The sequence below is a fragment of the Anomalospiza imberbis genome, chromosome 23, assembly GCF_031753505.1.
Source record: "Anomalospiza imberbis isolate Cuckoo-Finch-1a 21T00152 chromosome 23, ASM3175350v1, whole genome shotgun sequence".
NCBI lineage: Eukaryota > Metazoa > Chordata > Aves > Passeriformes > Viduidae > Anomalospiza > Anomalospiza imberbis.
Window position 1 is genome coordinate 1,176,734 of NC_089703.1, and position 23,411 is coordinate 1,200,144.

General features: G+C 48.1%; 1 protein-coding gene and 2 long non-coding RNA genes across 6 annotated transcripts in view; 2 read left to right on the plus strand and 1 right to left on the minus strand.

The window, feature by feature from the left end:
- The first annotated feature begins 56 nt into the window (after positions 1–56).
- The window catches only part of CAPZB (capping actin protein of muscle Z-line subunit beta), a 67,408-nt gene continuing 44,053 nt past the window's right edge, over positions 57–23,411 (plus strand). For 2 of the 4 annotated variants that reach the window (XM_068171569.1, XM_068171570.1), the window contains exon 1: positions 57–288. In XM_068171569.1, the coding sequence (XP_068027670.1) occupies positions 202–288 (87 nt within the window). In that variant the 5' untranslated portion in view covers positions 57–201. Of the gene's footprint in view, positions 289–9,366; positions 9,508–23,411 lie in introns of those variants that run through there. The other 2 variants (XM_068171571.1, XM_068171572.1) reach the window with 1 other exon arrangement.
- On the minus strand, positions 5,798–7,523 carry LOC137461814 (uncharacterized). Its single transcript, XR_010993491.1, has 2 exons — positions 7,223–7,523; positions 5,798–5,913 (listed from the first exon to the last, which is right to left on the minus strand). It is a non-coding gene; the product is annotated as an uncharacterized lncRNA (long non-coding RNA).
- LOC137461817 (uncharacterized) lies at positions 9,518–13,516 on the plus strand. Its single transcript, XR_010993494.1, has 2 exons — positions 9,518–10,569; positions 13,287–13,516. It is a non-coding gene; the product is annotated as an uncharacterized lncRNA (long non-coding RNA).

Sequence of the window (23,411 nt, forward strand, 5' to 3'; positions counted from 1 at the left end):
TGTCGTTGCCGTGGTAACCGACAGACGGCTGTCATGGCCGCCGCGCCCGACCTTGGGCTCGGCCCAAAATCCCCTTTTTCCCCGTAGGATCCGGCCCAAGCCCCATTTTCCCCCGTAAGACGGGGCTCGCCACGTCCCGGACTCCATCTCCGCGCCTAGAGGTCCCGCTGTGTCCCTGTTAGTCCTCGTCTCCCTCAGGCTATGGCAGCATCCCTGCCTCCTCGCAGGCGCCCGGGTTGGGCCCGCGCCCGCCGCCCCCCTGCCCGCAGGGCTCTCGCCTCATCCGTGGTAAGAGCCGGGCTGTGCTGCAGGGCCAAGGTTCTCACTGCAGCGTTGGGTACAGCACTGGACACACACTCCCGTGTAGGTTTCCCCTGTCCTACATCCTGCACAGCTCCTGCATCACCTCAGCAGGAGCAGGAACACTGTGAGGGTGGCAGAGCTCTGGAACAGGTGCCCAGGGAGGTGCCCAGGAATCTCCCTCGCTGGGCATTCCTGTGTCACCTGCTCCAGGTGTGCCTGCCTTGGCAGGGAGGAGGAAACGAACGATCTCCAGAAATCCCCTCCAACCCTAATAATTCTGTGATTTTTACTCTCTGGTCTCGGCTGTTCTTCCGGGCCTGAAATGAGATACAGGTGTGAGACAGCTGGTGTCAATCCCTATCAATATCCCAGGAATTACCTCATTTTAAGAGCAATCTCGGCCCCCTACTTTCTTGTTTATTTGAGAAAAGGAGCCAAATCAACTCAGCAAGATCGTTCAGTCACATTCAAGAAGTTATTCTGCACAGTAGGTTGATAATGAGAATCACAGAATTGCAGGATGGTTTGGGTTGGGAATGTTAAAGTTCACTCAGTCCCACCCCCTGCCATGGGCAGGGACACCTTCCACTATCCCAGGTGGCTCCAAGCCCTGTCCAGCCTGGCCCTGGATGATTCCAGGGATCCAGGGACAGCCACAGCTTCTCTGGGCAGCCTGTGCCAGGGCCTGCCCACCCTCCCAGGGAGGAATTTCACCCTTGTATATATTTGCTAATTTTGGAGGAAGAGGTTGTGGGAAGGGTTCCCCCTGCCTTGTGGGGCTTCAGCCCATCCTGCAGCTGCTACAGCTTTGTGGAGCCAGCAGGAACTCTGAATGTCTCCAAACCTACCAGAATGAATTTTTGGGTTGCAAATGGTGTGTAGGCTGCTTGCAAGGCATTCTCTAGAAGCCTTTTGAAAAAAACTCCAGGGTGTTTGTCAAGTGCCAATGTCCCCATTCACACTGGGAGGCAATTTTTAGCTGTGATTACTTGTTTTGATTTGTTCAAGTTCTGGCAATTTTCTTTATCGAGGTGGAGGAGGCTCTGCTGCTTCATAAAACTGGACGTTCTTTTGCAAGTCACTTACAGACTAAAGCCACAAACAGAAGTGAAAAATTCTTGAACTTGGCAAAAATTTAATTAAGTTGTTGTTGGTACAGGTCTTTATCTTAAAAGTACCACTGGTTTTGATCTAGAGTCATGATGGAAAGGTTTTACTTTTAATTGGTTTGGTTCAATTCCTTCACATATCACAGAACAGTCACAATTAACCATTATTTTCTCTTCCTTATAAAATCTAAATGGCTTTTAAAATCTTATCTTAAAAGGCACGTGTTTAAACTGAGCCCTTGGAGGTTCAAGAGGTTTCCCTGGAGAAGGCAGCCCTTGTTCTGTAAGGGGATCTTCCTTTTCTCTTCCTCCCCCTGCAATTTGCTCCGATCAGTCTGCATTGCTGCATATTTGGTATCCAAAATAGAACCACACATCAGGTTACTTATAAAAATACCAACATGATCCAGCAGTTTTTTCCCCAAATAGCTACAGAAGTGCTTTCTGAAACCACTGCCCCAGCGGTGCCAGCTCCACCCTCCCGTTTCCAAACAGCTCTGGAAAATATCATGAGGGGAAAGATAACTTGAAGCCTCCAAAATAATTCTTTAATTTTCATCCCGAAAATTAAATTCCAGAAGGCAGTGTTTAAAACCAACCCAGATATGTGGTCTTCTATTGGCAAAAACAAATGCTCAGTGCAGGCCAGTGTAGTCTCACTTCACACTTACTCATTTTCAGGCTGCTGGGTTCCCTGGAAAACACTGATTTTTGGGATGAAGGAAGCACTGGTGAGCAGCTGGATTGTGAGGCACTTCATAAAGGGTTGTGTTGCTGTGTCTCAATGGATCCTGACAGCCTCACCTCAGGTCCTGGTGCATTAAACCTTTTCCAAGGGGATGGAATTGTTCAGGGTAATTGTTTTGAATGTTCAGCTTCCTTTGGAGAAATCACTCTGCTGCTTTTAAATCCCAGAGTCACTGAGTGATCAGAGGGGGCTCTGGAAAACGTTATCCATTAAGGATCTAGAGCACATTCTCTGTACCCCTTCCCCACCCCAGGGAAAAATTAAGGCAGGAGGGAATGTGTCCAAAGACAGGCTTTTCTTTTCATTGCTATAGTTACTTGGCAGTTGGACCCTCGCAGTGTAATATCAAGTATTTATTATTGTGGGACTCCAAGGTGATGTTTGGAACATGCGGTTTTGAAAAACCTTTTTTGCATTTTACAGCCCAGCATGTGCTGTCCCAGGATTCCTTCCCTCCCTTGTGCTCTCCTCTCCTTTCTTTCCAGTAAATAAGTGTATGAATAATGGAGGAAATGAAGCCAGAAAGCTTCAAAACGAGCCCTGTATTTCTCTGGTGGAAGTCACCTTCTAGTTGAAGTAGGTTCAGACCTTGCATCCCCAGTTTTGTTAGCAATATACCTGACTGAGCTGTGTGTGGAATTAAGTACTGCTCACTGGGAGTTAGACACTGGTTGGGCTTGCAGCAGAAGGCCGTGAGATAAGGCAGAGACAGGACTGGGGATCTCAGATGAATAAGTACCATTATTATTCTTCAAAATTGCTGCTTCCCTGGTGTCCAGTGGATGATCTGTGCAGAGGGCATGTCCAGTGCTGTGTCTATTCTGGGCCCTCACCACGAGAAGGACCTGGAGGGGTTGGAGCGTGTCCAGGGAAGGGAACGGAGCTGGGGAAGGGTCTGGAGCACCAGGAGCAGCTGAGGCAGCAGGGAAGGGGCTCAGCCTGGAGAAAAGGAGGCTCAGGGGGGCCCTTGTGGCTCTGCACAGCTCCTGACAGGAGGGGACAGCCAGGGGGGTCGGGCTCTGCTCCCAGGGAACAGGGACAGGAGGAGAGGGAACAGCCTCAGGCTGGGCCAGGGCAGGCTCAGGGTGGACACCAGCAGGAATTTCCCTGTGGAAAGGGTGCTCAGGCCTTGGCAGGGGCTGCCCAGGGAGGTTTGGAGTGCCCATCCCTGGAGGTGTCCTGGACGTGGCACTCAGTGCTCTGGGCTGGGGACAAGGTGGGGACTGGTCACAGCTTGGACTCAGTGGTCTGGGAGGGCTTTTCCAACCAGAAGGGTTCTATGGTTCCATAGCTGCACTTGGAGGTGAGGAGCTCCTCTGGAACTGCACCAGCTGGAATTCAAACCCTTTTCAACGGAACAGACTTCCTTTCAACTGTTACTTCTGGCTTGTCCATAGAGCAGGATGAGTTTTTGTTTCAAAACTTCCCAGCAAATTTCCTTTAAATCTTGAACCTTCCCCAGCATGAGAATATCACCTCTTACTCTATTTTTTCAAAGAATCCTAAAGCATCCTTTGTGTCATTTCCCCACTGGATACTAATACACTCTTGCTCTCCTCTTTTCCAAAGAATACACATGCAGCTTCTCCCATAAATTTAAATAACATGAATCACCTCCCACACATATATTTTTTATTTATTTTTCTGCCAGGATCTGCACAGGAAGGCAGCAGTGTAGGAGTTATCTGCTTGTAATGGTTGACACAAGCTCAGTGTGGGCCCCCACTCCCTGTTTCCTGTACTTCCAGAACAATTCTTTCATGTTACAGAGAGCTCAGACCTGGGTGGGAACCTCCAGCCCTCACTCTCCACTCCAGTGTGTTGGGTTTTTCCTCCAAACATAAGCCACATTCACCAACAGACATTGATGCTTCTTTCTCTCTTTGAAAACCTTTTAGCTATCGGAGCAACAACACCAACAAAAAAAAAGCCTGAGGAGAAAGAAACCCCTCCTCAGCAGGACTTTGCCCTGAAATGGGAAAGGTGCCAGCAACTCCATTAAGTCTCCTGTGCTGTCCTTATTGATTTTATGTGGATGGCAGTCGGATGCTGTGGGGTGAGCAATCCTCTGAGGCTGAGCTGACTTGCATTAGGAGGGACAGCTTGTGCTGCAGTGAAGCATCCCTCAGGCTTTCCATGGGGATCACATCCACGTTCATTAGCACGTTCTGTGCTGCTGCTGCTGTGTTTCCACACCACTTTGGTTGGACTCAGTGTGTGGTGCTGCTGGTTCCAGCTGTCAGGTGTGGCTGGTTGAAGCAGGACTTGGAGAAATGGCACAAGATGTGTCACAACTCGTTGTGCTAACTCTGCTCGAAGCTGCTTTTGCTGTGAACATGAAGTTTGCCCCAAAATTCTCGTAAGGAAAGCACTTGCATGGAAACACTGGCCTGAGTTTTTGCCAACTCTGAAATTCCAGGCAAAAGCAGTGCTCTCACATTTTGTGTCTTTATTTTCTGTGTAGTATTTTGTGATCATTTTTTTAGAATAGTAGAAAGAGCAAAATTTGTGCTGTATTGATGAGGTTTTCTAATGAATAAGCCCATGAACAAGTGCTATTTTTTAGCCTTTTAGTATGTTTTTCCATTCGTCCATGTCTCTGGCTAATTCCGTACAGATTCTAACTACTGAACCGTGACCATTGTATTAAGAAAGAATCCAGGCAGGCCCTTACAATTCTTTTGGCTGGTATATTAGCAGGCTTCAAATGAAGTGCAACGTGTCAAGGAAAAAGTAAGGGAATGGAAAGTTTTGTTTCTTTCTGCTCTATTTAATCAGCTTCTCCTTGATTCTTTTTTACTGAAAAGCCACAGACATTATTGCTAGTTAATGACCAAGTTTGACAAGAATGCCCTCAATACTCTCCTTGCTCAGGCTAAAGACTCTGTCTCTCAAGTTTTCTGAGCTGAAAATACAAAGTTAAAGGAGCATCTGCAAGAAGAGGCATGAACAGTGTCCTAGGATATGCAGCTAAGTGGGATGTGCTGGAACACCAGGGCTCCCAGCAGTCCTGCAGTGTATGGACACCTTGGGCTGCTGCTGGGTTTATCCTTTCCATTAACCAAAGGAGCAGATCTGCTTGGGTGCTGATGGAGTGGAAAAAAGTCTGGTCCAACATTCTTAGTGCAGGGAGGGGAATGCCTCAAACCTCACACTAAATGGGTGATACGTTGTTTTTCATTAAATGTGGTGTTTGGAGTTACTCATCAGTTCATGCAGGAAATGGGGAAACTCTAAACACTTTTAAATTCCAAGAATACACTCAGCAAAGCTGCTTTGGATTCGGGATGGGGGACTTTTTTTATTGTTTGTGTGCTATTTTGACACTGTGTACCAAAATCTCCATAGTGAGAACTATCTGTGGCTTGAACATAGAATTCCAAGACATTGGGTAGTGTTGTAGGTACCTTTTTCCTATATTAGTTTCCAAGAAACACTCGGTTTTCAGCCTCAAACCAAGTGATGCTGCTGTTTTACTGACTCTGACTAATAAAACCCAGCAAGCTAAACTTTACCATTGCTGGAAGACTCTTGCAGCAATAAATTCAGTTTATGAGAACTCCTAATAAAAGTTTACATATCTTTCAAGTGCCATGAAAGAAAATGGGCAATCTGACCAAAAAAAAAAAATAAAATCTCAAGATGTTTCTTTCTTTATTACAAAAAAATGACTATTCAGTGAAGCGTGAAGATTTTCTCTCAGACCTTGTTCCTCAGCATGTTCTCACAGTCACCCTTGGTCCTGGATAAATGCTGGAATAAACAAAATAAATAGCGTTTCACCACGCATGCAGGAGGATAAAACAAAAACCACATCATGCTGGACCACAAATGCTTCAGGAAGTTCTGGCTGAATGTGAAAAGTACTTTGTAATGCTAATAAGTGTTTATCCTTTTGCTTCCTCGAATGTAATCAAAAGTACAGGGAAAGCACATGGATTTTAGAACTGCTGATTGCAGGATCAAAAGCCTTGTTATTAATTGCACATGAATCTGATGTTGTTGGGCCGTTAAGATGTCAACTGACATCACTGTTTGCTTCCTTTGTTTATAGACCCTTGTTTTGGAGAGGGGTAATTCCTGCCACGAGCCCTTTGGAGTGTTCCTGTAGGTGGGTGATCCATGCCAGCAGGTTTGGGAAATGCCTGAGGCACAGGTAACCTACCTCACAGCACTTGGATTATGGAATATCCCTGAATTTGCTGCATTTGGTGTCAACCTCTCCACAAATCCCAACAGAAGGTGGGATGGTGGTGACATTCATGGACTTTCTGCCTGCTGGGATCTGCTGCCCACACCAAACTGCAGCAGTCTGGTCCTATATCTTAATAAACAAACAGCAAAAAATCCCTGAAACATGGCCTGCTATAAACAAGCAAAGCAAACAGCTGGTCCTCATTTGAAAAAAGATGTGACATCAGTTTCAAAATGAATCTGCAGATCTTCTTAATGCAAATATTTTTGGGAAAACAAAAAGCAGCTGTTTATTCTTCTTTATACCTATTAGCAGGAGAACAAAATCCAGGATGCTTGTATTTCTTCCGCTAAGAAAAACATCCTCTTGGACTCGACATTCATTTAGAGCTCAAATTGTTTGAAATATACTGGGCTGCCTAATTCTGCTATTGCTGTGCTGCTCCAGCAAGCAGCTAGGAGCTGTTTCTGTTCAAAACTAAAAGCTGCTACAAGTAGAATTGTCATGAATTTAGTGACAGAAAGAGGGAATTTTAGAACAGGCATTTTCAAATTTATCAGTTCCTGTCTCCCAGCCCTGAGGAGCATTAGATGAGTGGATCCCTGGACAAAGAATGAATAATTTGGCCTTTGTAATGAACAGGTTTGCTTTTCTTAATTACTGCTGGGAGGCAGCTCGGAGGGAATGCAAGGACTGGAGGAGGATCTGGGAACTGCAAAAGAGGAGCCATTTGGGATTGCTCCATCTTACAAAGCGGATTGAAGGAGGTTAGGCTGAGGAATAGTGGCAAAGAACTGAATCTGGAGTCTCTTGAGCCTTCTGAGGTCATGTGGCTTCTCTCCCAGATGTGGAAGGATAATTTCCCACCTTTGGGTTTGTTTGGTACTGGCTCTTGATGGAGTTTTATGTGGTTTTGTGTTTCTGTGAAGTAATACAGCTCCTGTTTTTCCTGACATCATTCTACTGTTTTCTGTCCACCCTTCTGGGTTCATTTTGTTTCTGCCAGCACTGAGAGCTGTTCTGTCTGCATGGGCTCCATTGTGGTGCAAATTCATGTGGTGCAGTCTTGTCTCTGGCTCTTGTAACCCGATCCATGTCCAAGCTGTTCACTCCCCTGGAAATTGGGGGTGTCTGTGACACCCACGGGACAAGCCCTGTGTGACTGTTCAGTCTGTGACACCCAAGGAACAGCCCTGTGTGACTGTTCAGTCTGTGACATCCATGGGACAAGCCCTGTGTGATTCCTGTGTCTGTGACATCCATGGGACAAGCCCTGTGTGATTCCTGTGTCTGTGACATCCATGGGACAAGCCCTGTGTGATTCCTGTGTCTGTGACATCCACGTGACAAGCCCTGTGTGACTGTTCAGTCTGTGATATCCACGGGACAAGCCCTGTGTGATTCCTGTGTCTGTGCAAGCCCTGTGTGATTCCTGTGTCTGTGACACCCAAGGAACAGCCCTGTGTGACTGTTCAGTCTGTGACACCCACAGGACAAGCCCTGTGTGATTCCTGTGTCTGTGACACCCACGGGACAAGCCCTGTGTGATTCCTGTGTCTGTGACACCCAAGGAACAGCCCTGTGTGATTCCTGTGTCTGTGACACCCATGGGACAAGCCCTGTGTGATTCCTGTGTCTGTGACATCCACGGGACAAGCCCTGTGTGATTCCTGTGTCTGTGACACCCACGGGACAAGCCCTGTGTGACTGTTCAGTCTGTGACATCCACGGGACAAGCCCTGTGTGATTCCTGTGTCTGTGACACCTGCGGGACAAGCCCTGTGTGATTCCTGTGTCTGTGACACCCACGGGACAAGCCCTGTGTGACAGCTCTGTCTGTGACATCCGAGGAAAAGCCCTTTTGTCACCCCGTGTTGGCATTTCCAGCTCCTACAGCAGACCCAGGGAAGGGCTTTTGGCTCCCCAGGGCCAAGTCTGCAGCACAGAGATTCCCAATGGATGTTTTCTGGGGTCCAGGCAATAAAACTGGGGTGAAACAAGGCCTGACTTCTTCCACAAAAAGCTGCAGAGGAAGCTGTTGCTGCTTAATGAATCCTTACATTTTTGTGGGATCCTTGTCTGGTGTAGCTCTGAGATTCCCATACTGGGGACAGGTCAGGAGTCTGGAATTGGGATGCCTTACCTGAAATCACTGTAATGGGAATTACTCCAGTAAAAGGAAAAAATGCTTTATTTTGATACAGACTGAGCAAAGTAGAAATGTTTTATTAGTAGATATACGCCGATTTTGAAGATCCTGCTTCAGGTCACCTCCAGGGGACTCTGCCTTGGTGGGGGTTTGGATTAGATGTCTCCTGAGGTGCCTTCCAACCCTAACAAATCCGTGATCCCGTTATCCCTGGCACAAGTGCCTGAGCCCTGAAGGCCTCCAACTGTGTCAGCATCTGCCCGGCTTCCAGCATCACCTCCCAGCCAACACCGAACACTTCCTTTTAAAATAATTAATAATTCCTTTAAAAATAACTAACAATTTCCTTGTAAAACTAATGAATAATTATCCCTGACCTTAAGCAGCTGGAGGCTGCTTATTCTTCCACATCCCTTTAGACCTGGCTGATGCAATACAGGCATGCATAAAGTGCAGTTTATCTGTGTAAAACCCAGCTTTAGGGCTATGAGTTTGCTACTCGTTACCTCTCCTGGGCGACGTTTGCCGTGCTACCCGCCTGCCTCGTGCTGCCTTTCGTTTAAACTTTTACAAGTGCGTTTAAAGGCGTTCGAGGGAGCGACGTTCCCGCGCAGAGGCTCCGGGACCGACTGAGGGCCGGACCCGAGCGGCTGGCGCGCCCCCCGCAGGCCCCGCCCCCGGGCCCGCCCCCGCGCTCTGATTGGCCGCCGCGCTCACCCCCGCGCCGCACTTGGTGCCGCCGTGCGCCCCGTCCCCCCCGCGCCCGCGGCGTGGTTCGCTCCGCCCCGCCCCCCGCCCCGCCGCCGCGCATCCATACTTGGCGATGGCCGGCGAGCCGCGCGCTGATTGGCGGGGAGCGGCGCGGGGGCGGGGCCGGCGGCGCTGACCCGGATGTTCACTGCCGGGCGGCGGCGGAAGCGGACGGGCCGCGGCGTCGAAGCGACAGGGACGGACCGGGAGGCGCCGCCGTTCTACCGCCCCGCGCACCCGCCCAGCCGACATGGTGAGAGCGGGCCGGCCCCGCGCCCCCAGCCGCGGCCCCGCCCTTCCACACGGCCCCCGCGCCCACACCGCCCCCTCGCACCGGGGGGCCTCGCCCGGCCTCCGCCGGGCGGCGGGGACGGAGGGAGGGACGGTCAAGGCGGTGCTGCCGGGACGCAGGGAGGGGTGGCCCGGCCTGAGGGCGCTGGCGGGGGGCGGTGGGGCTGAGGCTGGCGGAGGCTCTGCCCGGCGCTCCGCAGGGCCCGGGGGCGCGGGGCTCGCCCGGGGCTCCGCTGCCCGGTCACGACCAGATCTCCGGTCCCGGTACCGGGCGGTGCTTGCGGAGGGAACGGTGCAGGGCTGCACAGGGAATGGTTCCGCTTCGGCGGGGAGCGGTACCGCCCGGGCTGTGGCAGCGGCGGCCCATCCGCCGTGGCTCCCGTGCAGAAGGGCCGGTTGTCTCCCCGTGTGCGAGCCGGCTTTGGCCTCGAGTGCGCGGCGGGCTCGTGGATCTGCCGAGCACGGGACAGCCAAGCGCTGCCCCAGCAGCGGCCGCTACGGCCGTGGCTGCTGCTCCTCCACCGGGCTGCCAACTTCCCCTGCTCACGGAGGAGCCCCAGTTTCCTCGGCCGTGTGGAGTAATCTCCGTCTCGCTGTGTTTCCCGCATGGATTAGCCCAGGGCCCAAACGCTTCTGGTTCCGCTCTGGGGCTGTGCAAAGGCAGCAGCCTCCAGCAGCTGGCCGGGCCCTGCTCTGCTCCCTGCCCTGTGGAAGGGGGGCTTTTCCCGAGCCTCCCCAGGCATGGAGTCACTGGCAGGGAGTCGCATCGCCTTGTGCTCTTGGGGGTTTGTGGTTCAGGTTTTCCAGCGTGACAATTCAGCAGTGTTTGAATGTGTTTAGTTCGTAAAAGAACAACCCGGAGCCTGGCTCTACAGAAGTGTAAAGGCTGTTTAACCACACAAACGTAATCCTTTACTTCTTGCCTTCATCCATAGGAATTTCAGAGGCAATGCCTTATGTTTTTTCTCTGGAGCTGAAGCCACCTCTATCATGCAGGATACAGATCTTTAATGTGAGGTGAAAGGTGAAGAACAGTTATGATCAAAGTTCTCTTCCTTGTTGGTTCAAACAAGAGCAGGTGCTGTACCTGAGTCCTGTCAGGATGGAGCATCTTATTCCAGCTGTGTGCCTAATTTTAACACACTGAAATCTGTGTGTGCAAGACCTGACTGTAGAATCTCAAACTGGGATTCCAACAAGCTGTCCTAACTTATGCCACTGCAAAAATTGTCACAGGAAAAAAGTTCAAAGAAAACAAGGAGGCTTCATGGAAAATGATAGCAGTGGTACCAGCTTCTTTGAAGGGGATATAAAAACGTGCTGTTAGGAAAATCCAGCCAGGGTTTAAATGTAACTGTGTCAGTGGTTTGGAGGAGGTACAGCACAAATCCTTTGGAAATTTCCTGAGTGTTACCAGGTTTTGCTGCCTTCTGTTTTTTTCATGGTTAGTCGTGGAGACCACTGGGCATAGGAGAAGTTGGATCAGAACTTCCAACACTATGTGGCGATTTCCAATGCTGAGTGGACTTCAGGGATGAACCTGCAGCCTCCAGTTTCGACTCATGTGCAAACCCAGTGTGTAGGGTTCTTGCAGGATCTTTACTTTTAGTGGTCTGAGACCAGAAGTGGAGCACTGAAAGGGTGGAACGGCCCTTTCATTGAAGGGAGCAGTTGGTATGGTGCAGGATATTGGGTGAGACACCTTCCTGCTACCACAGTGTCTGTGTAGAGCAGAGCTGGGAGCCTTTGTCTCCTTGGAGAGCTGGGAGCTGTGCCCACATTTCAGTCAGGTGCTCAGGGAAACAGGGCAGGGCAACACATGAAGCTTGAAAACTGCCTGGATGGATGGTGTCTCCTGTGCTAAAAATAAATGGAATGCACTGTTCAGGGCAAAGCAGGACTTGGGAGAGTGGATCTGCTAAGATTTCTGGAATTGTGGGTTATGAATGGATGGAATCCAATTCCTCTTTGTAAAAAATAAAACCCTTCCTTTCCAGATTATGTAAACTGGCCTGATCATGTTAGCAAGGATTTCTTCTGCTATGCAACTCTTGAGGAAAAGGAGGACAATTTTAACGAAATTTATGATTTAATCATCCATAAATTCAGACTGTCTAGTGTAGTGCTGGCTGTGCATCATCCATCTAGGATTTGTGAGCAGTGAAGCACAGCCCAGGGTGTGTGATGTGACAGCGACACCAACACAAACCTCGTGTGCTGCTCAGGGTCACTGAGATTTTCAGGATAGGAGTTCTTTGTCTGGAATCAGAGCCCATCTCTAACCTGGCCATGTCCCTCTTGGACCTCCACCAAGTGCTGTGGGGGTGTGGGGACATTTTCAGTACCCACAGCAAGTCCTTTGCACCTCGTGCCTTTTGAGAAACACCAACTTCAGCTGTTTTGTAGAGTCTGTGTTTTATTAGGCAAGCCAAGTGTGTGAGCTTAGCTAAATGTTATCTTAAACGGCAAATTCCCAAAATAATCAAATCAGAGGGTATCACTGGGAGAGGGAATACTGCCATTGCAGTGATGCTTAATCTTGTGGCTTATTAGGGAGGGAAGAACATTCACAAGCTGAAGTTGTTCAAACAGGATTTCCTCATATGGTAAATGCATATGCTGATATGGGACTAGTTCACATCTGGGAGTGAAACAGAATGAAAGTGCAGCTCAGCTCTTTTGGGGGACTATTTTTAGTCCTTATTACTGGAGTTGAGTTGAGAAATTACTTTCTTTGGGAAAATGACAATGCTGCCCTTCTCAGTTTCTACTTGCACAGCTGTCAGCTTTGCTTTCCATCCATCCCTTGACTTCCCTGGGTGAAGGGTGGCTGGGGAACTCGGGTTGCTCATCATCATCCAGCACTCCCCAGTGCTCTGTACTGGTCCAGTTTGCCATTGGTACATCAGAGAATGTGGAATGGTTTGATCTGGAAGGGACCTTGAAGCCCATCCCATTCCATCCCTGCCGTGGGCAGAGGGACACCTTCCACTATCCCAGGCTGCTCCAAGCCCTGTCCAGCCTGGACTTGGACCCTGGGCTTCCAGGAGTCCAGGGGCAGCCACAGCTGCTCTGGACACCCTGTGCCAGGTTGTGCCCACCCTCACGGGGAACAGCTCCTTCCCAAGATCCCACCCGTCCCTGCCCTCTGGCAGTGGGAAGCCATTCCCTGTGTCCTGTCCCTCCCTCCCTTGTCCATGGTCTGTCACCATCCTTCCTGTCAGCTCCCTTCAGGCACTGGAAGGCCCCAGATAGGTCACCCCAAAGCCTTAAAATTCAAATTTAGTCTTGGGATACTTCTGTAGACTCGAGGGGAAGTGTCAGTGCCCGTGTTTGTCTCTGCGCCTGCCCTTTGTGGGGATGTTTGGTCAAATCCAAGGAGCTCCTTACTGGGATAAAGCAAACTTGCAGAGAAGTGTTTTGCTGTGATTTGTCCCCTTTGAGCTGGTTCACACTGTGATAGACCTACCTCAAGGTAAAATAAAACTCCTTTTAGTGCCTGCTGAAGGGAGCGATTTTACTGGAGGAGTGTGAGGTTCTGAAAGGTGCCTGTACCTAGTTTGGGGCTATGGAATCCCAGGATAGGGTGGGTTGGAAGGACCTTTAAAGGCCATCTAGTCCAGCCCCCTCTGTGAGCAGGGATGCCTTTGCTAGAGCAGGCTGCTCAGAGCCCTGTCCATGCTCAGCCCTGTTGTTTTACCCTACTTTAATCCAATGTGCTTTAATAACTTTTCTTTCCAGGTGAAGGAGATGATTACAGAAGTAGAACATACTCAAAAGAGATGCTGATCTTCTGTTTTTATCAATATGTTTTTTTAATCAATCACTTTATAAAGTGGTTCATAAACTGATTTTTAAAGTGCATTATAAAATTTCCTGCTTTCCCACTGATTAATGCTGGGAGTCCTGAAGAATTTAAAAAGCCTGAACCATATAAATCTTTGTGTCTCTCCTTAATGCAAGGAGAAAGGCCTAAAGCTTGTGTATGCTTCAGTTCTTCCTAAGCCTTTGCCATTTCCAGGAATAAGGGCAAAAAAAAAGTCTCACTGAAAAACATGGGATTTCAAATTTGAATTTCTTTACACCACAGAGGCTTCTTCCCTGAAGGAGTAATTAATATGTCTGACCAACGCAAGCTTTTCCCAGGCTTTCTGCTCTCTCTAGTTGGGCTTTAGCCCAAATTATGTTTGCTGATAGGTTGTGCTAATTAAAAAGCTTCTCTAACTTGAAGCTCGGGAGCTCAGGCCAGTGCAGTGGGGGTGTGGCCACTTCATACTGGAGTATAAATTGATCTTCATCTTTGGTGTGATGCTTTCTTAAATATTTAATAGTGTGTGACTGAGGGGTTCCTGTGAGAAGTGACTGAGTACTGTAGTGGAAACATGTTTAAGGTGTGACTGAAACACTGGGAGGGTGTGAAACTCTTGTGACTTGAGCTGAATTATTCAGGGTTCCTGTACCCGATCCAGGGGCCAAAATTCACTTACTAGTCCTATGTCCTAAAGCAGGATGGGAGCAGATGCTTGCAGACAGGCTGTCCTGGGAAGTTGGGGCTCTTGCCTGTGTGGTAGATGAGACATTTGCTTTTGAGACTTCTTGGTGTGGCACGAAGGGGAATGTGGTACTGAGGAAGTTTTAAAGCTCTGGTAGTTGAGCTGAGAGGATTTATCATGGCAGGGTGGATTTGAGGAAGGGGCTTTGCTTGTTTCTCAGCTAAATCATTGTAGTTCTCCTCTGTAATGCCAGATGCTGTGGAACCCTGTCCTTCTGTGTTTTTGATGGAGTGAACTTTTGAGTGAGGAATTGAAAGCAGGATCTATTCTGTTGTTTTGTGCCCAAAATGATCTTCTATTTAGAATGACTTTAGTTGCATGAGGTCATACCTGGTGCTGTGTTTCCTGGACTGGTGGTCTGAGCCTTGGCACCAACCAGTAGATTAATTTCCTTGTACTATCTGGTGCTGCTGTTTTGCCCTCCCTCCCTCTTGTAGGCTTTAGAAGGAAATATGCAGCTTGCTTTGACCTCCTGCTCTTTGTGCCACACCTTCCAAGCTGGGCTGAAGAATTAGGGAATGGATTTGCAGACACTTGATTTTTATCTGGCTGCCCTACTCCTGAGTTGCCTACTTTATTCCTGCTCTATGCAAATTAAACCTCACTAGTTCATATTTCATCGGCATACCTGCATTATTTTCAGTGCAGGGTTGGTTTGGGAGCCCTGGCTCTGGGTTTAGCCCCTTGGGGCTGGACTCCAGGTGTTGCAGCCCTGCTGCAGAGTGTGTCCTTCCCGGAGTCTGAAGGGGATGTCCTCCACGGAAAGTGGAGCCGAGTCCTTTCCTGGTGCACTGCCTTGGAATTTCAATCACGTCCTTGTTGCAAAGTGGGTGTGTTACGAGCCTGGGTGAAAGCAGAACTCAGGATCTCACGATTTTAGCAGCATCAGCTGAAACAAGGCTGAAAACAGCACTTAAGTAAGAGGATTTTGTGCGGAAGGAAAAATGTTTGAGACTGCACTGAAGACAGAAGCTTAGTGGTTGCCTGAAGCCTCCATGAATAAAATACTCTTTATTCTCTCAGGGAATTTTGTTTGTGTTTCTTCAGGTGATACTTTCTCTCTTTTCCATTAGACAAAGTGCTGAGTTTGAAAGTCATGTCCTGTTACCTGCCTTCCCTGGACATTTTTGCCTTGGTAAATACCAGGGTTTAAAAAGCTTCTGCCAGCCCAGGCAGTGGGGGCCTGGCTGCCAGCCTGGGCTTGCAACCTGAGACAGGCTGAGGAAACAAGAGATGGGGCTTTTGGTGTGGTAATTCAAGGGAGGAGAGAGCCATAAAATGGAGGAATGAGGTAAAATATCAGCTCCATTGTGCTGACTACAGCTGTGTTTATCCACTAGGTGCTGTCACCCTGCAGATCCAGGTGTCATGAGAGAGGTTGGAGTGTGATTTTGGCTCAGCATTGATGGTGCTCCACTGGGTGGTGAAAACCAGCTTCACATAGCCATGAATCCAGGCAGGGCTAATCCAGAGCTTGGTAAGGTGCAGAGTGGCCAGGTGGAATAGCTGTTAACTTCATGTGAGGGTGAAGGAGAAACATGATGGGGATCGAAGCTGGCACGTGTCTGCCAGGTGAGCCCTGCTCCCACAGAAAGTGTCACCACTGCTTGGATTGGTCACAGAGCCTGTGTGGAGCTGGCTGCCTGTCTGCAGAAGGCAGAGAAAACCTGCCAGGATGGGCAGGTCTGGGAATTACTGCAAAGGAAGGAATTCTGGCAGGCGTGAATATGTTAGGTGTGATGTTCCTGTGGCCTGTAGGTATGCAAAACCAGGAGCTTCCTGGTTTAAAACTTGAGTTGCTGGGGCAGAAGTGGACTGTTGGGAGCTCTGCAGGGCAGTCACTGAGGTGTGTCATGCGAGACCCAAGCAGAAGGCATATTAACCTACTTTTTTGACCTTTGAGGAATGGGAGAACTTTGAGGGAAGAGGGCTAATGAGAGATCCTCTCTGCCTTCTGCCTGCCTTGCCAGGCATCCGGTTACTTGCCAGAGTTATCTCCTGAATTTACAAACCTGGCTGCAGCCTCCAGGAGCTGGAAAGTGCTGAGTTTGCACCCGAAGCCAGGCAGCTGTTGGCTCCACGGAGAGCTGGGATAGAGCAAATCCTGAATTTGGGATGGTGACCCTGTGTAAGTTCTGCTGTCAGTAAGCACAGGATGTTTGCTGTCACCTTCAAATACAGTGCGTGCTCCCTGCTGCTCTACAGTGTGCATTTTCTCAAATGTTTTTGATGTGATTTTTCACAAAGCAGCATTTAAGTTGCAGTTGACTGGAAGGAGAACCTGGATCTGTCAGGCCAAGACCAACTTGCCCAACTTTGCTCTTTCTGCAAGAAAAAAATCCATTTCATTTAAGCAGTTCTAAAACTTTAGTGACCAGGCTGATTGGAACATGAAGCAAAGAGAAGGGCATGGAAGAAAGAGCATTGAAAAGGTCATTGGGCATTAGCAGTATTAAAAGAAAGCATCACAAATGACATGTTTGCAGATGGTCAGGAGGGCAAATGGCAGTGTTGAATCTCAAGAGCTGCTGTATTTGTAGTAATTATGGTTTCAATTAAACAAAAATAAAATAAGTGGCCCCTGTAGAAATAAGGCAGCCCTTCTCCAAGGATGGACTGGGGCTCTTTCTCAGAAGATTTGAGTGGAAGGCAGGAAGACAGTGTGAAAAACAGGTCACCAGACTTGTGAACCGACTCAGACCTAGTGCATTGGGTGATTTCAAAACCTTTTGGGGCACAAACATGCTTGTGTTCATCTCTCCTGGTAGTGAAACCAGGTGTTGCAGCTGCCTCAGGAAGAGTTTGCAAAATCAGGCCGAGTGCTTGTCTCTCAGTGCTCTGCTGTAACAGGTTATTTGCATTTTGTTTAATTAAGAATTTCCTATCTGTAGTTAGAGCTAACAAAGAAAATGTTATTTTTGTGAAATTGAGACTTAAAATGGGGAAAATCCGCCACTGTGCAGTAACATTAATCATAAAACCTTGTTTTATGATTGGTCAGTTCTACAGGGACGTTCAATGTCTTCAATCCATTTATTAAAAGTTAAGCATGTTGTTTGCAATCTTTGCAACATTTTTCTGTAGCCCCACTTTCCTCTTTCATGTGGGGCTAACAGATTGCATAGTCACTCACTGCCACGATTTATTGGGAAGTGACTTTTTGCAAACTTTTTGCTTCACAGGAGTTCTTGGCACCAGATGAAAGCCAGTAAATTGCATTGTCATGTTCAATGACAAGTTTAATAAATAAAACATTGTTTCTGTTACCCAGAAGACAAATGCTAGTGCAGAAATCATTAGTGATCCTGGCAAAAGGTTGGGATGGGTAGCTGTTCCCAGAAAGCCTTGGTGCTGCTCCATCCTGCTCTTCTGGTGGTGTGTGATGGCTCTTTTCCTTGGACACGTGATGGAGACTTGCACTGGATTTATATAAACTAAAGTGATACATTCATTTTGAGGGTAGATGCAGGTATGTGCCACCTGGAAGTACTTGCTGGGAAGGAGGTGCCAAGGAAATGCTAATTTTTCCCTGTGTGCTGTACACCTTTGTAGATGTGCTAACAGGAACGGCATCTGGCCAGAAAACACCTCCAGGGATGGAAACCACCTGCAGAATGTGCTCCTGGAGATGCCTGATCCTTACTTGTAAACAGGGAATTACAGACAAGTGCCCTGCTCCAGGCTATCAGGGGCTGTAGTTCCTTCTCCCTGGGTGTAAAACTTTTTGAACAACTGGTTGGTCCATGAGATCCGGCTGCAGGCAGCTCTGGATTATTTAGAAGCTCACAGATGGGAGTGCCTTCAGTGTATTATAATTCACTTGATAATTGTTTTAGAGTTGGGCTGGGGTGTTGGAGCTTGTCCTGTGGACAGAAAACTGTTTGGAGGTGGGAATGAGGAAAGGAAATCAGGTACAGCTGATTGAAAAGATGCTTGGAAGAGCTGCTGGAGGCTAAAGTGATAAACAAGGATTTGGCAAAACACTGATCCTTGAGCTTGTGTGGAGGAGGAGAAGATCCCTTTGGTAGCTGCCCCTAGAAGCCCATTGCTGCTCCTTTAATCTGTGCAGGACTTGCCCCAGCTGTGTTGGCAGCCTGAAATGGTGAGAAGTGTCCCATGTCAGCAGCGCTCTGGTGCCAAAGAAAAGTGAAGCTGCCTTGCTTCTCTCCTGCCTAGGGATTATTTTAGTTCCTCTTCATGAGGCTTCGGGGCAGATGTATGAGCTACTTGTTCCTAGAGAACCTCTTTAAAGAGGTCCCTCTTGTCCCTCTGAATTCCACCTGTGTTCCATTCCTGGAGCAATGGAGGACAAAAGCTGCTCAGTGCTTCTGGGTTTTTTGGCTGTGTTTGCAGTGTGTACAACACTGAGACCTGAATTCAGAAAACAAGTTGTGAGAGTGTATTCAGTCATTAATTTGGGCTAGTACTGCTATGCGCTCAGTTGTACTTAAAAGTTAGAGCACTGCAGAATGAAATGAATGAAATACAGGAGAACATCTCCAAGGAGGATTCGCTGACTCAAAAGCTGTGACGTGACTTGTACAATTGCTCTGTAAATAAATACAGATTACAGGGGACCTGGGGGAGCCAGAGTACAGCAGCTTCCTCTAAAGCCTTCCGATTCATCACTTCTTGCTTTTATTTTAATCTCTAATCCTACTCACTTGGTATTTGTGGAACGAGTGGTGTCAGCACTTGGGCTGTTTGGTCTTGACCACAGCAAATTGGGCTGAGCTCGTTCCTGAGCCTACGATGTGGTCAGAAGTGTTTGAGGTAATAAAAACCACTGGATCCATCCCAACCAAAACCAGACAAAGGTAAAAGTGGCTGAAGAGAAGGAGAATGAGGTCTGCATCAGTGTTTTGTTTTTTAATAATCTTTGACCTTTTATGACTGTCCACAGCAGAGTCTGTGTTCAGGTTTTATTACCTTTGATTGTTTCCTAACTGTGCTAGTGCTGTTTCTCCTCTAGCACACCTTGCTGTCACAGAGCTGTGATTTATGAGTGCATTACAAATGGGTTTAGATAGGATCTGCCAGAGGAGGGTTAACAGTCAAGGGAAAAATCAAGTGGAAAAACAGATTGCGAGGAATATGTGCAGCTGATGGAAATGTCATGAGTGCAGATCTTCTCTGGGCTTTCCCAGGTCAGACAGTTATTCCTGTTCCCATCTAATATCCTAAAAAGTGAATGCTGACAGATGAGAAGGGAACCTTGCAACTTAACATACTACTGTACTTTTTATTACCCAAGGGTTACAATAATTCAACCCTTGCTGCAGCTTCTAGCAGTAATACTATCCTATTGTGTAATTGGAAAAGGGAGTCTTCTGCCCTTGGAGCTCTGGAAGTTGGCAGGGATTAAAATGACAAGCAGGAGGGGAAGCTGGGTATCTGTTTCAATTAAAAAACTTAGTGTTGTAGTACCACAAAGCTGAAACATTAGTCAGACATTCCTGTTGGGAGAACTGACAGGAAATATGTGATTTACAGTCTTGGGTATGTCTGCAGCTTGAAAGGAAGGAAAAAGAGGCATTTGCTGGTTGTGTACTTCTGGCCCTGGATTAATTTACAGAGGTATTTTGCCTGCACACTGACCAGTGAGCAGAGTGATCTGATGTGTGGTAGCTTTGAATTGCATGGCATTGAGCAGATGTTCTGGTTGCAGTGTCTCTTGAGGTTTTTGCCTTGTATTTTTGCTGTCTGAACATGGAGATGCTGCTTGTACTTTGAATTTGGGTAACCTTTCAGATGCCAGTCTTGACTGGAGCTTGGGTGAGACGTGTCTCCAAGGTGTTTATCTGTCACATCAGGTGTGTGGCTTTTTCAACTGCAGCAATTTCTAGGTCCCCCAGTTGTTCTCAGCTGATGTCACAGATGGAAAAAGGGGTGAGGAGCACAATCATGCCTGGAGTAGACATGTTGTACTGGGTTTGCTGGTGGAAAAGATTTGGTGGCCCAATTATTATTATTATTATGAATTATTTCCCAGGAAAGGCTGAACTGGGAGGAGCTCCCACTGCTGTAGCACTGAGGTGTCTCAGCTCTTGGCTCAGGAGCTTGCAAGTGGGGTTAATGCAGAAATAGAGCACAGAAGTGAAACCAGCCTGGGTTTCTGTTTGAAAACACTGCCCAGCTCTGTTTATGCTCAGCAATTACAGGGTCTGATGAGCAGGAGCATCCCAACAGAGGTGTGAAGGGAGATTCAATCCACAGGGCTTTGTGATAAATGGGACCAAATTCCTGCTGACTGCAAGGCCAGGAGCTTTAAATGAGTCTTTAACCTCCTTTCAAGTGGAATGGCCTTGGGATGGGAAGAGCTGCAGGTTTGTGTAAGCCCTCCTGGAAGATGGAATATAGCTTAAGTCTCAGGTAACTGGCAATGGAGAACTGTCCATTGCCACGCTTGGGAATAAAGCCCGTGGGTTTCTGTAGGTGTATGTAGTCAGAAGCATGTGTGGAAGTATTGTAGAAATGCAGAATACCTGCAGTAACTCAGCCGAGTGCCGGTGTCTGTTGAAAGGAGCAAACTTCAGTGAAGTGTTCCTGGTTCTGCTGGAGCTGGAAGGGCTCTGGATGTGTGTCCTGGTGCAGAAGAGCTCCTTGGTCAGGTACCTGTGCTGTGCTGGGGGCTGCAGGTCGGGTTTGGTGCCCAGGGCTGTGCAGGAGCAGCTCTCTGCTCCCAGGTTTGTGTGGTGTTGGGGCAGCTCCCATTTGCTGAGGATTCCAGCACACAGTACCCCTGCGCCCCTCACCCCAGGGAGCTCTGGGCTTTAGACGTGGCAAGTGGGAGTCAAAAGGAAGTCCAGCTTGTTACCTGTTTTCATTTTTTGTGATTTCCATACCTGTGGTAGCTACCTGGGATGTTTTATTTGTTTTTTCTGCATTGAACAACATCTGCCCGTACTCAGCCTTTAAAATTAAGGTGCACAGCTGTGCCCCTTTTCAACTGCACATTTATACAATTAAAAAAAAAAAAAATTCAGCGCTGTTTTTTCTGACTTAAGCTTTAACACAGAGTGCCCAGATGACCAGAGACCCGTGGCTGTTGTGAGAGGGTTTCTCTTTTGGAAATAAGCTAAATACAGCAAAGAGACCGAAAAGAAGTGGGGGTGCAGACAAAGGAAGCTGTAAAATAACTAGTACAGACATCCTCATAACCTTTTTCCCTGGGGCAGTGCCACGGGAATGCTGTAACAGGTGCTTAAATGGAGATTCTAGATAGGCAAACATCTTTAAAGGAAACTTATTAAAGAGCTTTCATCTAAACTAATATTTTTAGTCTTTGAGATTCCTATGATCTCTAAATCCTTCAGTGACTTCAGCTGTAATAAAACTTAATTTAGAATTTCTGTCTGAACTCCCTGCTCCTCCACAGGAGGTTCTGGGCTGGATGAAACAGGAATGGTGGAAAACGACCTCCTATCATGTAAACACTAGGCTCATTAAATGCTGCAAGCTCAAAGAGCTTGGCTTTGGGAGCAGCCCAGCCTGGGAGACAGCCTGTCTGATCACCTGCTCAGAGAGCAGGAGCTGCTTCTTGGGTAAGGGCAAAAATTCCATGGAAGTGTTTTGTCTGGAGGTCTTTTAAGAAACCTGGTCTTCAGTATGTGATTTTACAAAAGAATTAAGCAAATGGGAATGCAGGACAGGTGAAGTTGAGAGAAGTAGGTGGGGTTTGACATGTCCTGAGTTCCCCCAGAGCACCTTCCTCTCATGCAGTTGTGGGAAGGCTCTGGGGGGTCTCAGCACCACTGATCCACTGCCACTCCCAAAACTGCAGTGGCAGCACATCCTGGGATATTCACCTTCTGTAAGAGCAGGGAGCTGTGTGCTGCTGGTGCTGGCACCTGGGATGGGCTCCCTGTCCCTCTGTGTTTCAGTGCCTCCAGCTGCTCCATCGCCTCCAGCTGGGCAGAGGCTGGAGCCAGAGGCTGGCTTTGAACCAAAGGTTTGACCACACACCTGGCTTTTAAATCTTCACCTGCAGAGAAAGAACCAGGAGCAGAAGATCCTGGTTCACTTCCCTGTTCAGTTCTGAAATAGGTCATAGCAGATGTCTCTGATACCCCAAGGTACCACTTTGCTCTGTGATTTGTCAGCTTGTGTTGCCTTCTTGACCATTCCAGCCAGATTTATGCTGGATTAAAGTGGCTGTGTAACCATGGATTTAGGGACACAACTGCAGCAGAACCTGCCTTTATTTTGGTGCTTTAAGAGATCTGCTGGCAAGCTGTTTAATTACCTAAATGCTCTGTGAGAAACTGAGGAGTCCTGCTGCTCAGCCTTGCTCTTCCCTGCTGGGTACCAGGGAAATCCAGTGTACCAGGCACTGTATGTGCCTGCATGTTTTTGGTTTTCCATTGCACACAGCCATGCATGTCAGCTGTGTCTGAACCCCTTGGAGGATCTCTGCCTTAAACAATCCTGCTCGTGTCTTTTACAGCTGTTACTGAATGTATTGGGTAAAAATGGTCGCTCCAGGTTCTCTTGGTTAATCCATAAACACTGCAATACACTGCCTCCATGCAGTGTATTTTCAGTTTACCTCCCTGTAAAGTACTTACTCTGGGGTTGCAGCTTTAGTGGTGGATTTTAACATCCTTCCCTAGGCTTTTTTTGTCTTTTAAACAGTTCCAGCTGGCAGAGGAGGACAGAGCACTTCCCTGAGTGTTCCCATGATCCACAAGTGAGGGGCACGACCCTATGGCAATGTGCCAGGTTTCCTTCCTGGATGCAGGAGATAGCAGGAGCTACAGACACTACCTGGGAGGAGAGATCCCCCCCTGGGCATGGCTGCAGGAGCTGGGCAGGCACAGCCCACCTCCAGGGTCTCTGTGCTTGGGCTCTGAGACTTCAGTAGCTAAAAGTGAGGAGTTCCCTTCCCATGGCCATCTAATGAACAGCTTCCTAATGATGTCCACTAAACTCCCTCCTTCCCTCATTCTCCAGGTTTGGCTTAATTGCAGGAAACTTGGCTTCCTGTTTCTCCCTGTCCTGGGGGCTGCTCTGTTGGATAATGTGATAATGGAACTGTGTTAGTATTGAAGCTGTTTTTAAATAAGACTTTGGGAGCTTGACAGAACATGGGAGGGTGAAATTTAAACCTCAGCTTGTGGGATTTGGGTGCCTGGAGATGGCAAAGAGAGAAAGGAGGGGAGGAGCAGTGAGAGCAAACTGCTTGTGCTTCACCTGACCTGGGATCAAAGGAACTTGTGCAGATTTTGAGTGCTGTTAGGTTAGCAGGAAAGTGTCTGTTTGTGTCTGTTGGTGGAAAGAACAGCTAAAGGTTATGTCAGGACTGTGGCTCAAC